General features: G+C 43.5%; 2 protein-coding genes across 2 annotated transcripts in view; one reads left to right on the forward strand and one right to left on the reverse strand.

Moving 5' to 3' along the window:
• Positions 1-109: 109 nt before the first annotated feature.
• cdk19 (cyclin dependent kinase 19) overlaps positions 110-18488 on the forward strand; it is an 86455-nt gene continuing 68076 nt past the window's right edge. Inside the window, exons 1-2 of the mRNA XM_080024019.1 lie at positions 110-318; positions 9697-9772. Coding sequence (XP_079880145.1) covers positions 191-318; positions 9697-9772 — 204 coding nt within the window. The 5' untranslated portion in view covers positions 110-190. The remainder of the gene's footprint in view (positions 319-9696; positions 9773-18488) is intronic.
• LOC307227307 (MORN repeat-containing protein 3-like) lies at positions 2945-8957 on the reverse strand (the record flags this gene model as incomplete). Its single annotated transcript, XM_079996589.1, has 5 exons — positions 2945-2977; positions 7499-7683; positions 7811-7970; positions 8059-8216; positions 8813-8957. 5 exons carry the CDS (start codon positions 8955-8957, stop codon positions 2945-2947), a joined length of 681 nt encoding a protein of 226 aa, XP_079852715.1.

Here is an 18488-nt window from a genome sequence, read left to right on the forward strand (position 1 = left end):
TACAGCACCCGGCATGCACCGCGCCCCAATTAGAGACGTCAAGGAGCCAGTGAACATTAAGCGGAGCAGACCAAAATCCCAAACAAGGAAATGGTGGGGGAATAAAGGGAGCAGATTATTTAATTAATGCGTGTAATAATTAATATTTTATTTTTTTTTATTGTAAATTAAGGCGTATTTATGGGTCGGAATGGATTACGACTTCAAAACAAAGCTGGCGGCCGAGCGGGAGAGAGTGGAGGATCTGTTCGAATATGAAGGTTGTAAAGTGGGTCGAGGCACCTACGGACACGTTTATAAAGCCAGGCGCAAGGACGGGTAAGAGGCTGCGCGGCGGCTCGCTGTGCCTGGATGCGTGTTTTGGGGGAAAACACGGTCCCGGTAACGCGGTGTGTGTGTGTGTGTGTGTGTGTGTGTGTGTGTGTGTGTGTGTGTGTGTGTGTGTGTGTGTGTGTCGAAGCGGGGGGTGATTTGAACCTCCCCACGGCGCTGCGTGCGTGCGTGTGCGTGCGTGTTTGTTTTCATGCTCCTTCCCACCTCCACCTCCTCCACTTCCTCCTTCTCCTCCTCCTCCGACTCCCCGAACAACACGGGCTCTCCGGGGCTGCGCGGCTCCCCGTCTCACCCTCTGCCCTGCCCCCGTCTCACCCTCTGCCCCCCTGCGTTATCGACCTGTGCTTTCCCACCTGGTCGCGTCGCCGCAAACTTCTCCTCGGACGCGCACACGCACGCACGTCGGCGTTCCACGCGGACCCACCGAACACGCGCCTTCCTCCTTTTCCCCCTGATCGCGTCGAGATGTCGCCCTCGGTTCAACGCAGCCTGCGTGGGAACAACACGCCACGTTTCCTCCCTGGGATCAGTGCGTGTTTTTAAAAACCCGCTGTGCACCGCTTTGTTACTGCGAGACTCTGCATATCCGCCTTTAATATTGCATTACAGCCCATAGTATTGCAATGCACGAGTGTCTACAAAATTGTATATATGGATATATATATATATATATATCCATCCTCATACCGTCCCAACACCTCTTCTCTAATTGAAGCGGTGTTCCAACCAACCACTTATTTTGGATTTATGTTTTTCTGTCACTGTGTGGATTCACATGGTGTCTCACAGTGTCCAGTCCATCGCCTGCACAGTTGAACAATTATTTAAACTGCCCTTTCAACTCGTCTCTCCACCTGATTCATTACGAATGAAACTGATATAATAAGACGAGGGATGCGCCGAATGAGAAACTTTGGGCCGATGCTGATGTCGTTGATTAAAATAATAACTTGGCCGACGGCGATGTTTTCAGGAGAGCCCGCGTCTTCTAAAAATGGACGGATGGGTTATGATTGCGTAGGAAACACTGGATAAACATTCGCCACCGCCGTCTTATTTGCCGATGCCGGTCAACAAGGCCGGCATCTGCTGATACCGATGTGCGGCCGATAAATCGGCGCAACCCTAATTAAGACGGCACCTTCGCAAAAATGACCATGATATGATGTTATTGTAAATGGTCAGATGGTGGGCAGTAACCCACAAAGTTATTTTTGTCTCATAACTAACAGCGCTGAGCTTCTCAAGTGGCACTAGAGTGGCCTTCACATCAAAAGACTGAACGCACGACAGAGCCATCGGCGTTCACCGGGGCATTGTCCCTTTTTGCACTTGACAAGTTTGACAAGTTACCTTGGGACGGTATAAAACCAAGAGAACTCGGACGAAAAGCACTACGACCTGCAACGTCGTTAAACACGTTCATACGTAACGTTCTTGCAGGGCGCTTTTTTTTTTTTTTTTTTAATCAAGGGGAGACTAGAGGCTTCTATCAGGCTCCCTCTGAAGATCACCCATTGAAGCTAATTAAAGAAATTAAAACCATGAAAACCACGCTCGCTGGACTGGAGGGGGAGCCCGCCGCCCCGTCAGACCCTGCCGGCACCCTGTAACGCCCCGCTCCCCGTCCTGGGTTTCTTACCTAACTCTGCCGCAAATGTTTTACTTTCACCGCGTCTTTTGGACCAGGACTCAAACTGGATCAAGGCTTTGAGTTTGCTCTTCAGTTCAACAAAACTCCACAGAACCACCCGGAACACGTTGTGTAGACGGTGTCTTGGTCTGGAACAGGCCATGGAGGGGGAGCAGCTGCTAGGACATTGTGTGTGTGTGTGTGTGTGTGTGTGTGTGTGTGTGTGTGGACCAGAACAGTGCGAGTCAGTTTGTATCCTGCAACTGTCAACCTTTCTGGTCTTTATTTTCCTGGTGTGCTAGCTGATGCCTTCTTCTTCTACTTCTTCTTGTTCTTCTTCCGGTGTTTTAACGGCGGTTCGTATCCAACTGTGAGGTTGCATTATGGCGCCTTCTGTTGCTAAATGCTATATCGTGTTTTGATGGCGACGTGCACCCCTGGTCATGTTCTCCTGTGCGTCGCTGCTGCCGTGCTGGTGCAGAAGCCGTGCGTGATCCAAACGCTCGGCTTTATAGGGGGAGAGCTGTGAGGTCACAAGGACATTGCCAGATGATGCCCCCCGGTTGCCACCTCTACCGAGGGGGCGGGGCTTTGGGGGTCTCAGAGCCCTGAGGCCCCGCCCCCTGGTGGCTCGCTGTTTATTGAAAGTTTTTTAATATTACACGTGTCAAAATTGCACCAAATTGGACACTGCGCGTCCTTGGGTCCCCAGCGATATGCCCACCAAGTGTGAAGTAGCTCGGATGAACATTTGTCCAGATAATAGAAGGACAGACAGATTCCTTACTTTATAGCTAGATAGATGTTTTTCCGCGACGACTGGATTTCCCCTGCTGCATATAGGCATTTCCCATAGGAAAACTATTCGGCAAAATTCGGGAACAAAAAGTGGAATATTCCATAAAGCATTGACATAAAGTTGTGACACAATCCCAGATCGAGACGTTTTTTTTTTCATATATTTTGTGACTTTGTGGCTCAAAGTGTGGGAGGGGTAGCATGGTAAACTCCCTATAGGAGGATTAAAAGCATAATCGAGAGTGTGCAGAGCTGGCAGCACACATCATGAGAACAGCTTCTCCAAGACACTTTAGTTGCAAACCACAACGTTATTACACTTTTTTTTTCAAAGGGAAAGAGTGGTTCTACAACTACTAAACCATGTTGGAAATTGGCTAAATGAGTGAGTTTGTGAAAGCAGAAAAGGGAATGTGTGCTACATAAACCTGGAAATGTGGCTCCCTAACGCCTGTGGTCCTGTGATGAAGTTACAGCTCCAGGTTATTTCATATATAATAATAATAATGATGAATAATAGGGCCAACTGCACATACAACTGATTTAATTGAAGTATTCTAGACTTATAAAAACACATAAAAAAAATAAAATAAAAATAGGTGTCAGATTATTATTATTATTATTAGTAGTAGTAAATATTTATATTTTTATATTTGATATTGAATGTGTTCTCTCATTTAGTTACAGTTGAGAAATGTAATTTTACAGGATACATTTAAAGGATGAATCTTCTTTGAAAGTTAGAGCAAATTCATGTAAGAACACATTGTCAAATGCCAAATCTTTGCTTAAACGGTGCTCAAGCACAATTTAAGCACATACATGTTCACATGATTCTATCCTAAGATTTAAAAAAAGTCAATTCTCCATGAGAAGAACTTTAAAGACTGGCTGTGGAGATAAATGAGCATTGAGAGTCGCCCCTGGCCTGAAAGCTGCAATTAAATCATTTCCATTTGTGATGTAAATAACGCCGATGCCGCTTTGATGGGAGCAGCACGAGAAGCTGTTTGATCTGGAGAGTTCTGCACAATATCAAGCTGTGAGTAGACTCTGCCTGCAGATCACAGGCACTTTTCACAGCTTTAAACCCAGTGTATTTCAATGGAGACTTCTGCCGCTCCTCGTGGTTGGGCTGTGTTTCACACTCCCGAACATGACTTGTGAGATATAATCAATATCGTTCTGCAGCACAGTTTGACTGGGAACACTCGGCCTCGCAAGGAGTCTCCGGTTTCCCCGAATATTGCTTTTACTTACAAGCACATGACCACTTGGCTGCTGCTTGGCTGCCGCTTGGCTGCTGCTTGGCTGTCGCCTGAACCTCCCGCACGAGATGCTGTAGGTAGACCAACAAGTGCCCGGAGACCCGACTATCCGCGCAGCGTGTCCTTGTTCATCGGACCCGTCACGTCACGGTCACACTCGAGTCTTCTAAATCCAGGTCTTGCAGTTTTCAGGAGATGTTCAGTTCAACAACAGAATCCTCCGGGGGCGGGTCCCGCTCACAGGAGGGATCCCCTGCTCCATGGCTCTTTGAGTAGGTGGTGTACTACAGATGAAGGAGGTCTAATGGGCTACATTAGCAAAGCCTTCAATAGGTGATGCTGACGCTTGTAGATGTGGAGGTGCAGCTCCTGGCACCACCTTCTCTCTTCAATCTCATGCAAGCAGAAAGGCCGAGAAGGGTTAGGGTTAGGGTTAGACAGGCGGGCATGGTAGAAGAGGCTTGAAGTGGTCAAGGCGGTGGAGGACCATCTGCACTCCTCCTCTCGGGGGATGTCACGATTCGACATCGAAAATCTATGAAAATGAACAGTCGATTTCGAACTTAGAAATCACAAGCAGGTTCACGATTCTCCCCATATTTTTGTGGGTAATATTGTTCGATATAGTCGCCATGTTGGGGCGGTCAGGATCCGCCGGTAAACAGATCCATTTTGCACTGGGGGTGACTTTCACGAAATTTGGTTCTGTGTTGGTTGAGCAGCGGTCTGCTCCGTGGAGGGGTCCGCTGCGCCGCATCCCCCAACACACACTGCACCCGCCAGGCCGCAGATCTCAGAGGGGTGATGGGGGGGTGGGGGGGGCATACTGTTCCCAGTAAAAAATAAAATAAAATAAAAAAAGATTATCGTCTTTTATTGGTATTTACAGTCCGTTTATGCTATTGAAACACATGTACAAACTAGGGGTGTTAATGTGCCGACTAAACAACCCACTGTCTCAGTGTCGACAGTAAAATCAGAAATTTTTAAATTTTTTTATTTTTTGGAATAGCCGTTTCAAAACGGGGGTGAGTGGCCGACCGGGATCGCACCGGGGGACTTCTGCCGGGCAGTGCCCTGCCCCATCTTTTCCGGCTTTATCACGGCATGTGTGGAAAGGTACAAGATGGGAATGACCCTGAATATAGCTGCATGTGTCAATAGTGAAACTTATTATTCGGTGCTGGAAAGGTTATCCCTGTAATTTACCGGGAACTATGTATGAAAGGGGCTTAATGGCATAGCGTCAGCGCTGAAGAAAATACATACACTCCTCACAAAAAGTTCGGGATATTCTGCTTTCGGGTGAAATTTCAGGATGAACCTAAAATGCACTATAACCTTTACACGTGAACTTCATTTGACCTTCTCTAAACTTTTGAATGCACATGTTCAGCTGTTCAATGTTTCAGTACTTTTTGCACAACTTGCTGTTCTCTAACAAGGACCTGAACGGCAAAATTCACAACAGGTGTTTGATCCATGAATCCACCAATACATTTCCTGGTTCAATTATAGTTGGTATTTAAAGTCCTCTTCATCATGCTGTTCACATGTTGACATCATGAGACCAAGACCACACCTAACAACTGATCAACAGCACCTCGCCTTGCGAGGCTTCAAACAGGATGTTGTCAGAGGGAAGTGGCCACTGAGCTTAGAGTGTCACAGAGCGTCATCAGCAGCTTGCAACAGAGATACAGAGACTGGAAGAGTCACAGAAAGGCATAGAAGTGGACGTGCTTTGGCCACATCCCACACTGATGAGCGCTTCATTGTGAACAGTGCCCTGCGCAACCACATGATGATGCCACTCAACTCCAGACACATTTAAGGGAGGTGAGAGGCACCAAGTGTCACGTCAGACCATTCAAAACCGTTGACATCAGCGTGGTCTGCGTGCTAGACCACCTGCAAGGATACCTGACCACACCACCCGGCACAGGCATCATGGTCTTGCACGGGCCAGGGAGCATTTACACTGGACAAGGGACCAGTGGGCCTCAGTGCTGTTCTCTGATGAACGTTCATTCACATTGAGCAGAAATGATGGCTCCAACGATGTTGGAGACGTCCAGGAGAGCACTATACATCAGCCACTGTTGTCACCAGACGAGCCTTTGGTGGTGGTGGTGTTACAGTGTGAGCAGGTGTGTCTAGTCAATACAGAACTGCCCTAGACTATGTGAATGGTACAGTGACAAGCCCATACTACCTGAATAACATCATTTATCCAGTCATTGTGCCCCTGCTTGAACTACACAGGCCTCATCTCATCTTCATGGACGACAAGGCTCCAGCTCATGGAGGAGGCATCATTAGGGAACGGCTGCTGGAGACTGGGGCACCTCAAATGGAGTGGCCTGCACTTTCTCCAGACCTGAATCCCATAGAAAACCTATGGGATCAGTTGAGTGGCCGTGTAGAGGCTCCTAACTCTGTACCCCACAACCTCAATGACCTGAGGGCCCCCTTCAAGAAGAGTGGGGGGCCAGGCCTCAGCAGACAATAAGTCGACTTGTGAACAGCTTGAGACGTCCTTGTCAAGCTGTAAATGATGCTCAAGGGCACATGACAAGTTATTAAGACGTTGACATTTGTTGTTGTGGTAAACCCACCACTGTTGTTGGCTTTTGTTTCAATACATAGTTTGAGATGAGGAAATCACCATTGTATCTTCTACTTAAATGCCCTACTTTCATCATATCATATCACTGTAGCGTCAACTTTTTACATTTTCCATAAATTTCAGCCGAAAGCCAAATATCCCGAACTTTTTGTGAGTAGTGTATATATTCAATCGAAACTCAAATCAAATCGTGTACGCACATTTTAGTATTTGGAGAGGTTATTGTGTGTAATCGCCGGGTGCGTTGCAGAGACATTTCACTGCATATATGTATGAACGTAGGTATATGTATGTGACAAATAAACCTCTTGAATGTTGAGCTTAAAATTGAAAGTCAAATCGAATTGTGGATTTGGAGAATCGTGACACCCCTACTTTTCTCAGGAGCAACGTTCACCAGTTCAGAGAGTGCAGCGTACAAGCCTGCGATGGCCAACAGGAACACATCCATTTTGCTGATAAATATGTACATTGAGCCATTTAAAAAAAAAAATAATAATAATTAGGCAGCTTACTCCCAAGTCAAGAAAACCTTTCCATTAGCAGTATTGTGATATTTTTATTTGATATTTAGGTGCAAAGTTATTGGGAAAATCTTGCTGCATCTGAACAAACTGTGGAAAACACAAGGAAACCACGACGTCATTTGTTGAGTACTATTATCTGCAAGATGATATGGACTCCATCAAGGCAGACTGTGGATCCACCAGCTCCACCTACATGAAAAAAATTGGCAATGAATGAAAATTCTGCTATGATGTTGTGCATATTCCTTGATTATCGTGATCTTCAATTCGTCCATATTATTTATAGCAGCAGCCAGAAGAGATGTTGTACCTTTGGAATGGAATACTTTGGTGGTGCTGGTGCAACATCTCTACCAGAATCAGTCAGAACACCATATTTAGCTATTCCATCTACCCAGAAGCCTTCGTAGAGCTGGCCCTTGTCCAGATAGAGGAACCTTCCGTAGCCGTTCTTCTTTCCATCCTTCCAGATGCCTTCATAGCGGTTTCCATTGGCTTTGACACGAGGTGGAAAAACACATGTTTAAAATCCACAGGACAATTAATGAATCCATAGTCCAGTCCGTTGTGTGTGTGTGTTCCAAATTGAATTGGTCAGATTTAACTCGGTCGGTTCCCGTACCAGACTGGACCATGCCGGGCCCTTGGGGCTTATCGTCGATCCACTGTCCGTCGAATATGTCTCCGTTATCGTAGGACATCATTCCAGAGCCGCGGCGCTGGTCCTCGATCCACTCTCCTTCATAGACTGACAACTCACTGTAGTAGTATGTACCATACCCCTGATGGAGTAGTAGGAAAGTAAAGTACTAGTACTATGTCTCTAGCAAATGGGTTTTGCGGAGGACGTGTGTATGTGTGTGTACTTACATGTTTCTTTCCATTTTTCCAATCACCACAGTAGAGTCGTACACATTTGTTTGTTTCTGGGTTTATCTTGCTGTAGGTACCATATCCATCACATTTCCCAAATTTCCAGTCTCCATCGTAGACGACACCTGCCTTCATCCAAACTTGAGTTCCTTTTCCTTTAAATATAGTATTGGTTATTTACAATGTAGTCATCATCATTTGATATGACAGGGCTCCACTTTTCTATTTAGGTGCACCAGCACCTAATTTAGGTGCACCCAAAAAAATGTTTGGCCAGGATGAAGCATCTTGGGGCCGGGGACAGCGGGGACAGGGGTAACTCTGCTAATGATGTTGGGTCTGGGCCGGGTCTTGCAGGGCTGGGGACAGGTGTAATGTACACAGCAGCATTTTTGTTGACGAACAAACTTTAGGCTATGTTTTAAGGTTGTGATGTCGCTCACAATTTCTCTCATTCATGAGCAAAGAATGTGGGAGGAGTACACACACACACCACACACACACACATGCATGGAACATGTGCAAGATGTACATACAATCCCACTATAGGCTGAAAAAATAATCTACAGAAAATAGGCTGTTTGTAATATTTGTTCAAAGGCAAACATCTGCACACCCAGTGGTGTTTGTTAAAAATATTTGAACGTGATCTTTGGTCGCATGTGTGACCAAAATGATCGCACCCTGGAGCACTGTATGATGAAGAGCTGCTCATAGCTGTTTCATTGAACTTATTTTGGTTTCCTCTTACCATGCCTCTTGCTGCCCAGCCATTCCCCCGTGTATTTGTCCCCATTTTCAGAGAACACTGTGTGTCTTAATCCATTTTTATGTGCCTTTAAGTCCCGTAGTTTTGCCAGGGGTAAACTTGTTTTAGGTTTCTTTGAAAAGGGCATGGCGTTGTTTTACACCTAGAACATAGAACACAGGCCATAAGCAAAACGTGGCCACACACTTTACTGTGGAACAGATTCCTGGTGTAGAACTGTGTGTGTGTGTGTGTGTGTGTGTGTGTGTGTGTGTGTGTGTGTGTGTGTGTGTGTGTGTGTGTGTGTGTGTGTGTGTGTGTGTGTGTGTGTGTGTGTGTGTGTGTGTGTGTGTGTGTGTGTGTGCGCCTTTTGCTGCTTCTTTGGTGTAAACTGGCGCCGGCTCATGAGGCTGAGCTCGGACGCTCCGTTCCAGAGCAGCACAGGATTCAAAGTGGTTCAGCGCTTCACAAAGCTTCATTTCCCTCAGCACCGGTTCTGAGGTCACAAAGAAACCACCTGATCACCTGGGGCCACGGAGGGGCGGGGCAATGTGGAGAATTCCCCTAATATGTTGACGTGTTTCCATGACGACTGGCTTTGTACTATCAGATAATCTGCAACACTCTAAACCTCCAGGGCTAATTCTGGTTGCAAGCAATTTGATCACGACACAAACTTAATAAGTAACGGCCCGACATTCCTGATTGAGCCGGTCGTGAGCTTTGGATGTTTTTCCTGTTTGTGTGTGATATGCATTAAAAAATGGCATCTTTTCTATTCATTTTCATTTTAATGCCCCAAACTAAGTAGAATGTTAACTGTAAGTCCATAGTTTGTCTCTCTAGGTCTCTTCTCTCAATGCTCTGTCTCCTCTGTTTCTCCACAGAAAAGACGAAAAGGAGTATGCACTGAAACAGATCGAAGGCACTGGAATATCAATGTCCGCCTGCAGGGAAATCGCTGTGAGTCCAGCCGGCTTTTCTTTTTATTGAGAGGCTCAAGGGTTTTCCAAAGAAGGCTTAACTCTGCACTGTGTTATCATATATTAGTATTGTATTATATTGTCTTTTCCTGCTCTCACGAGTCGTATTAGTCTGCTCAGGCCGACCTAGGATCTTAATGTAGATCCACATCATGAATGATTGCTTCACAAATTGTTTTTACTTTGCACTGGATTGTGCGAATATTGAAATATGGTAATAATACCATAATTATGATAATAATAATTATTATAATAAAGAAGGATCACTGTCACTCAACTATCAAAGTGATTACAATTGAGCAAAATACAACAAACCGCTGATTAAGGGTGCTCTGATCAGGGCTTTTTGGGCCGATCGCTGGAAGCATTATCGGCCAATGTTGATCACCGATCACAAGGTTTATTACAGGCCTTCTATTTATTGAGTAGCATAAGATTCAAGAGGTTTATTTGTCACATACATATACTGTACATACGTTCATACATATATGCAGTGAAACGTCTTTGCAACGCACCCGGAGATGGTGCTTAATACACAAATAGTCTATCCCATATACATAACTCTATTCCCTTTACTTCTATTACCCCATATACACAACTCTATTCACTTTACTTCTATTATCCCATATACATGACTCTATTCCCTTTACTTCTATGTTGTACCCCCACTCTGTATTATCTTTTTGAGTCTTATTTTATTTTAATTTTATTTTATTTATATTATTCTGTTCACTAATGCTTTACGTTTGAGGAATCAATTTCAGTTAGTTAGCTAGGTAGGAGTTCTACATTATTTATTGATTTGAATATTCTTAACAACATTGTATATTAAGTATTAAAATGAAGACATGAGAGATGCTGTTTTTATGGGTTAATATGGTGGGCAATATTTTCTTTGTACAGCAACTATAGCACAGGTTGTATGCCGAACTGTTAGTTGGGGAAAAAAATACATTAGGGTTTTCAGTCTTTTGTTGTTATTCACACTAACTTACCCCATATTTAAATTTTGAAGTCGCTGATAACCTTTTCCCTTTTCTTCTGTTTTCTTTTATGTACAACACTGTGTTGACTCTGTTACGACCATTATTGTCTTTACTTTACTAGAGAGAGATTATTTATGTCAAGCAACATGTGCAACATATTCCACTCTCTCCATTAAGCATGAGGGGCAAAGCCTGGGATTAGGACCCCGTTTACACCCGACATTAACACGGGTGGTGATCCCATCACAAGTGGACAGCTCCAATGCCAGGGGTGAACGCACCCGATGCGTCCTCAATGCGGTTTGAGATCCGATGGCTCAGACCACATTGGGAGGTGGTCTGGGCCACATACTGTACATCCACATTCTTTGAGCAGTGTGAACGTGAGCGTGTCCTGGGCCACATTAACAGAGCGCCTCCTGAACCACGTCCTCGGCGTGAGCGGTGAAGCGTGAGGCTGTACTCGTTCACCCGCCGACGGAGTCATATTAAGTCTGGCCAGGAAGGAGCGAAGTATTTACACAAAAACATGCGGTTTTTCCACGAGAGAGGAATCTCCACCTGATTCTGTTTGACATGTGGTTTCTTCCAGAACTAGACAGACAGACAGATTTGAGTTTAAAGAGTAAAAAAAAGTAGAAAACTCATATGTGGCGGTCATCGTTGTTTAGTAGAGAACAGTCGTTTGTGTTTTGCGTCACCTGATCAGCTCCTCTAATCGTCCTTTCTACTGATCAACGATCACACCGTGGAGAAGGAATGTCAGTGGACGGAGCTCGCTCACGGCTGATGACGCTTCTGTTTGTAAGAACTAATAAAACATTATCAACACCAAATGGAAATGGAGTTAAATATCCATAAAATCCAGTAAAATATGATTTTGTTTTGAAGCTTTAAGGAACTTCCTTAAATACAAAGGCTATAAAGAGCTCTACTGACATTACGTCACCTATGGATACGTTTGCCTCCAACTCTTTGAGATGTTGTGTTTCCTCTGGGCAGGTCAGAGGTCTGACACTGGAAGGTGAAAACCTTTGAAAAACACAAACGTTCGACAGCATCGCCTGCGGGCCGCGCCCCCACCTCTGCTCCTTCTGATTGGAAATGAGCGGAGCAACGAGGTGCCATAGGCTGCATGTCGCACGGGGTGGGGGTCCACATACATACACACACACACACACACACACACACACACACGTGGCGGGACCGAGTTGGTTCTTGCACGCGCTCAGCTGTTGCCTGACATTTTTCCGTGGCTCTGTAAGCGACGGTCAGTGGAAAGTCACATGACCTTGTCCCGGCCCGAACCCTCCAGCGCCACATGACCGGGACCAAGGTGGAGCCGCACGTATCGTAACACAATGAAACGTGGAAGGTGGAGCGGTGATCCCATACCATGTAGAGCAGTGGCCTCGGCGCTTTATTCCCAGTGCGTGTGAGAGCTGGAAGCGTGTGTTGTTTTTTTTTTTGTTGTTTTTTTCTCTCGGTGCGATGCCTTGAGATTCCTGTATTTTCACTAGAACAGCAGATTAAGCAAAGTGAGACGTAAGGGAACGTTACGGGTCAGTGAGAGGTGAGGAGCGCCTCCTTTCTCCCAATGACTTCACATGCACAACAGAAAACCCTGCTGGAGGTATTGTTACCACATCCCCATTTTTCCGTTGGAAACTCGGGCGGAACTTATCATTCGGGTTCCTTTAAGGACGACTTAAACTCAGGTTTTTTTCCCCCTTTTTTATTTATTTATTTTTTTTACGTTTTTAATTGGCCCAAAGCAAATAAGGGGTCTCGGGTGGTGTTGGGGCGGCACCGAGGTTAATTGCCACGGAGCCTCATCCTGCAGGAGCGGGCGGTGGAATTGGTGCATGAGCTCTGGGCCAAACCGAGGCCAAACACGCTGAACCCAGGGACGGTCTGATATCTGTGGCACTGAACGTCCCCAAAACAACCTTTTTATTTTCTCTTCCGTTACCAGTTAGATATGATTATGTCTGCGGACTCGGTTTCCCTGCTGAACACCGGAGCGTCTTGTTCCTGTGCCGGGGCCTGCAGGCCTGAAGTCATTGAAATAATTGATTTCTCCACAGAGGGAAAGTTAGGAAAGTTCAATTTTAACACTGAATCACTGGATTTTAAGATGCAAGATCTAGAGATATAGATACAGATCATGTCTAACGTTCCAATCTGTGCTATTTCACAGCTGCACAGTCTTTGGTTTATATTTTACGTTGGTAAGTTATGTCACAGAACCTATTTGATCAGATTCAGTCACAGTTTTCACAGTTTGATGTGATCTAGTCTGTGTGCTCTAGTCAGGGGATAACCGTGACCAAACAGTCCTTATTCTCTGACGGCGCTAACGTACTGTAACTTAAGTTGAGCACCTCCTTAAGGACCCCCCGGGGCCGGGGTGGTTGAGAACCGCTGCTCGGTACTTGATCAGCTGGGTTAAAGAAGCAACATCCGGATGTCTGTTCAGTTTCCAGATCACTTCCGATGAGCACCACCTCAGTGTAGCTGAACCGTATACGTTTGGGAGAAATAATCGACAGATTGAAGGATTATCAGAATAATCCTTGTGGGAGGTGGGTGGAGGTGGCTGAAGGCGGGTGGTGTTGAGCCAGCAGCTCATGCATCAGCAGCTCATGCATCCAAAGTGGCTGCAGCTCGAGGTGCAGCGCTGTCAGCGCATGGCGTCTGAATGCTGCGAGTGGAGGGGGCCGGGGGTGGGGTGGGGGGGTGGGGGGGGTGAGGTTATGTAAGGCGGAGGTGGGGGGGGCTACAATGGGGAATGCACAGGGAAAACACACACGAGGATTCCTGCAGATAAGTGTGTGTGTGCAGCAGCCACTGCAAAACAATGTCCATGCAAACACACTTGGAAATGCATTGTGTGTGTGTGTGTGTGTGTGTGTGTGTGTGTGTGTGTGTGTGTGTGTGTGTGTGTGTGTGTGTGTGTGTGTGTGTGTGTGTGTGTGTGTGTGTGTGTGTGTGTGTCCTCCAGAGTGGGCAGCAGTCGTTCATGTCACCTTTCCAATTCTGATTGAACTTTGTCACAGTGGAAACCTGTGTGAATGTTACTACTGCACTACTACTACTATGACCCAGGTTTTCACTCAGTCAGTGCACGCTCTGCATCAACAGAGGAGGGTTAGAATCAATGAGGGCAACAAATCTCTTAAAGTATTATTGTTAAAGGATCACCAAAGATATTGATCCAGTGACCGACTGGACGGAAAATGTGAGTTTAGAGTCGGTTTAAACCTTTTCCTTGCCCTCCTGGTCTGGGAATCTAAATGTTCAAAATAACGGATTAATAAATGGACAGTAAAATGTTTAGTGTGCAACTACGCCCTTGTCAGACACTTATTACTAAAAAATCCTCCGGGCCGCACAGTCAGTCTTGGGCCGTTCTGACGACTTTCTTTCGGAGGAATTTGACTTTGTGCCCTCAGGACGGAGGGGCAGGCTCCTCAGGACAACGTGCATGGTACAATTTCTTATGGTGGGATACTGTGCACGATAGGCTTTGGGGATATCCCAAATTGTTCATTGTGATATTTGCAAATATCGGCCCAAGCCGAGTGCATGATACTTACAGTAGAGAACTGGGCTAAGCAAAATATTTATGGGAGGGCTGGGTGATAAAACGATCTTCATAATTTTTCACGATAAAATCTTCAATCATGAAAACGATAATACATTTGAGATTTATTTTCGATAGTTTTTTTTTTTTTTTTTCCCCCGCTACCTACAAAGACACGACACAAACAGTCCATCGTACAGCAGATGAAACAAAGATATGACACCAACAGCCTGACCAGTGTCGGGGTCCAGGTGGGCCAAGCTTCCTCCGCTCTCTCCCCGGACCTGACGTGGCGGCTCTTTCTCCAACACCAACTTGAAGTGGAACTCACCCCCCTCCCAACCAGAGCCAAGCGTGGCCCTCCATCCCCGCAAAAACACAGCCATTAACGAAAGAATCCGAGATTTTCAGTGATGTCCCCGAATATTATCACAGAGCCCAGATTGGGAAACTTTTCAGACTGTTCTCAGACGACAATGATGATTGTATTTTAGATTTAAATGTATATAATATATATTTCTTATTATTTATCTTGTTTTTTGTTTACATATTTATTTTATGTGTTCAGTGTTTAGCTGAAGCTGTAAATTGAGCGTTATTATTAGGGGTCCAGCCTGTATTGTTATTGTTTGTGTGAAAATTACTGAATATTGAAGCCTAAAACTATCTGGAACACCAACCTCCGCATAACACGCAAGCAGGGTTTATGTCTTGTTTGAGTCAGGCTGTCACAAAGACCTTGTGGTTGAAGTTTCATCCAAATCAATCCACATACCGAGCAGATATTAGTGAAAAACCTAACAAATATCACCCGAAATATTCAGTTTTTCTGGTTCACTGACACATCACACCTCTGGTTCTAAAATGAAGGAGATGATGTTTACAGTGAGACGCTTTATGACATCATCATATCATTTTCTATAAATGTTATTTACAGTGAGATGCTTTATGACATCATATTATTTACTATAAATTATATTTACAGTAAGACTCTTTATGACATATTATTTAATATAAATTATATTTACAGTAAGACGCTTTATGACATCATACTGTTGACTATAAATTATTTTATAGTAAGATGCTTTATGACATCATCATATTATTGACTATAAATGTACAGATTGTGATTGAGCGTGGACTCGGCCACTCTGTAGTGTTTAGACGTTACCATACTATGGATTTACATCTATATTTATACAGCTTCTTACCTGGTAGATGCCAGTAGATCTGTTAAATTAATATTAATTCTGTGGTCCACATTACTTTGATAATATTGGATTAGATTAATGAAAAATACAATAAAAAGTAATCCTCAAAAATTCATCAGCACATCCCTCAAAGACACTGAAATATGCGACTGAGTGATGTGTACAAGATCCAGCGAGGGGTCGGAAAATAAAAGCCCTGCAATGTTTATTATCCACAGAAATGGCACAACCTTTTTTTGTATTTCAGGGAAAACCTTACTTACTGAAAATGTAATTCAAGTAAAAAAACTCAAATCAACTTTACAGAAAATATCCTAAATTGACATGAATACATCATAAATAACGTATATGAGACAATGCCATATACCGTCACTGAGACTCTGAATGTACTTCAATGTAACAAGGTAAGTTATAACAATGACAAGATTAAGATTTAGTTTAAAATAAAAAATAAAAAACTTTTTTATTTTTTTTAAATAAACGTCATGTATAAACATTTTCCTACACCTAAACTTGACAAACGGTATTGAAAAGGCAGAACGTGTTTGAAGTATTTACTTATTATTCCGTAATAATTCTAATTGTAGATTAATGTTGTAGTTACATAAATGTTGTCTCCATTACAATATAGACAAGTAATCTATTCAACTGAATTTTCCAATTGCACATTATTAACAGATTAAATACACCAAAGTAGTACTTACAATTAACATGTATTATATTTATAAAATAAAATTTATTCATTATTATTGTTCTGCAAAGTAATTACAAAAGCTATTTTTGTTATTCTTACAGGTGTCGAAAAATAGCCGAAAATCTAGGACAATAAAGAAGAAATTGTCCAAAAATCCAGTCGTCAAGGTCGGTCCCAATATTCAAAGAAAATAACTGAAGAAATATCTGATGAAAAAAACGCTAAAGAAAGAAACTTTCAGCGTAAGTGTTGATTCCCCAAACGTCTCGTTGTTCAGAGGCTCATCAGAAATAAACAATGTGCACAGAGAAATACATGTGCAGTATTAGTGGAATGTAGAAGTTTCCCATGATGCAATGCAGCACGACATGGATCTTACAGTAACTATGACGACGTGTGTCATGCAGCGTTACCTGCTACAACACAACATGACGACTTGACAACAAACATTTCCAGCGTCCAACGACAGTTTATCACAGGAGGCTCCTTCTGTGTCACATTCACCAACGACAACACGGTGCCTGACGTCACCAAGTTAGAGAAAAGGGTAAAAAAACAAAGTGGAGGTGAATCATTTACTTATTTACTTTTCTTCAGTGGTTTAGTTTATGTACCACATACATGAAAAATATCAAGCTGTCGTCATTAAAATGAACTTCCTTAACGTCTTCTTTCGTTAAAAAACGATATGTAACACCATGTTGATAAACACTGTTTACTGCGACAATTTCATACAGTTTGTCGATTTTCATTTATTTTATTAAGATTAACATTTTAATAATATTTATTGTTTATTTGACATGTGCTCTTTATAAATACTGTGATATTTGTTGACTTATTTTGTCCAGCTGTTTTGGACAGCTGTTTATTAAAACAATTATCTGACTTGTTTTCTCATTTGTTGTAATAATTTACTCGTTAATCAACTTTTAACTTACAAACAATATTAAAACTCAGCAATTTAGAACAATTATTAAGAACTGACCTTTCTCATACATCTATGTCAAAATCATAATTTAAAAATTTGGACATCTGGTTGAACTGGAACTGTTTCATATGTGATGCCATAAACATAATTCATGAAATCGTTATGTTTATATGTCCAGGTCAGTCTGAAGGTCAGTCACTCAATTAAAAAATACAATTCTATTGACGTTACGATGTGAAATGTCATGATGTATGATGTTTGTAAGTTTATTATATTGTGATGCATTTCACATAAAACAAAAGAAAATAACGTACCAAACACAAATAAACTGGACCCCGTGTATTTCCGCCTGCAGCTATATTTATTGTTGTTATTATTATTATGATTATTACTAATAAATATTTCTCGTCATAATTATCAACATCGGTCAATATAAAAAAACATTGTGATAACATTTTTGCCCATATTGTGCAGCCCTAATTCATTGTGAGAGCTCTGTCCTGTAGCTCTTGCTGTTGACCTCCACCTCTCAGAATGCTTCCCAGAAGTTGTGTCCTTCGCTGTATCTGGGGGTGACAGACCACCGGCTCTTGTTCTTGTTCTTCTTTGTCTTCGTCTTCTTCTCTCCTCTACGCTGACTCACCGGCCCTTGGAGATAGGGTTTACTGTTTGGATTTCACACTGAGTCACTACCTGATGGGAGAAGACGAGTCAGATCCCAGAACCGTTCCTAGTGAGCGTGCTCAGTAATTACAGGTGTTAGGTCACTGTGTCACACATCCTGGTCTTTATCTCCCTGGGGGCTGGGCGGTGAGTTCCTATCGTAGCCCAGTAACCCGTTTACTACAGGGTTACAGTGGTGCTATTATGGTCCTTTTCACACAAGTTAATAGGCCTCTGAGGTCCCCAAAATAATTTCTGCTGAAAGTACCACTCAGATGATGCTCTGTTAAAATGGGCGGAGCCACCCTCCTGAGGCCCCTGCATCTGTGAGCCGATGGCTTTCGAGTATGTCGTCCAGGTTTCGGTGTACCTTCTCAGTGAACTTTCACTGATTTAAACTCATCAGTCCACTAAAATGAGTTTCTAAACAAATTTGAGGTGAGAAATAGGCAATCCAGTAGCTGAATCTTCACTCATATTAGAACGTAGAACATAGAACAAACCTCTGGAAACGGAGCGTTCAGAGCGGCCGGAATCCTGAGCGTCTTGTGCACAGTGATTCCTTTGTCATTAGTTTACCTCATTATTTGACACTTTGGCCTCGTCTAATATCAACATCCCACATTGT

The sequence above is a fragment of the Zeus faber genome (assembly GCF_960531495.2).
Source record: "Zeus faber genome assembly, chromosome: 2".
Taxonomy (NCBI): Eukaryota; Metazoa; Chordata; class Actinopteri; order Zeiformes; family Zeidae; genus Zeus; species Zeus faber.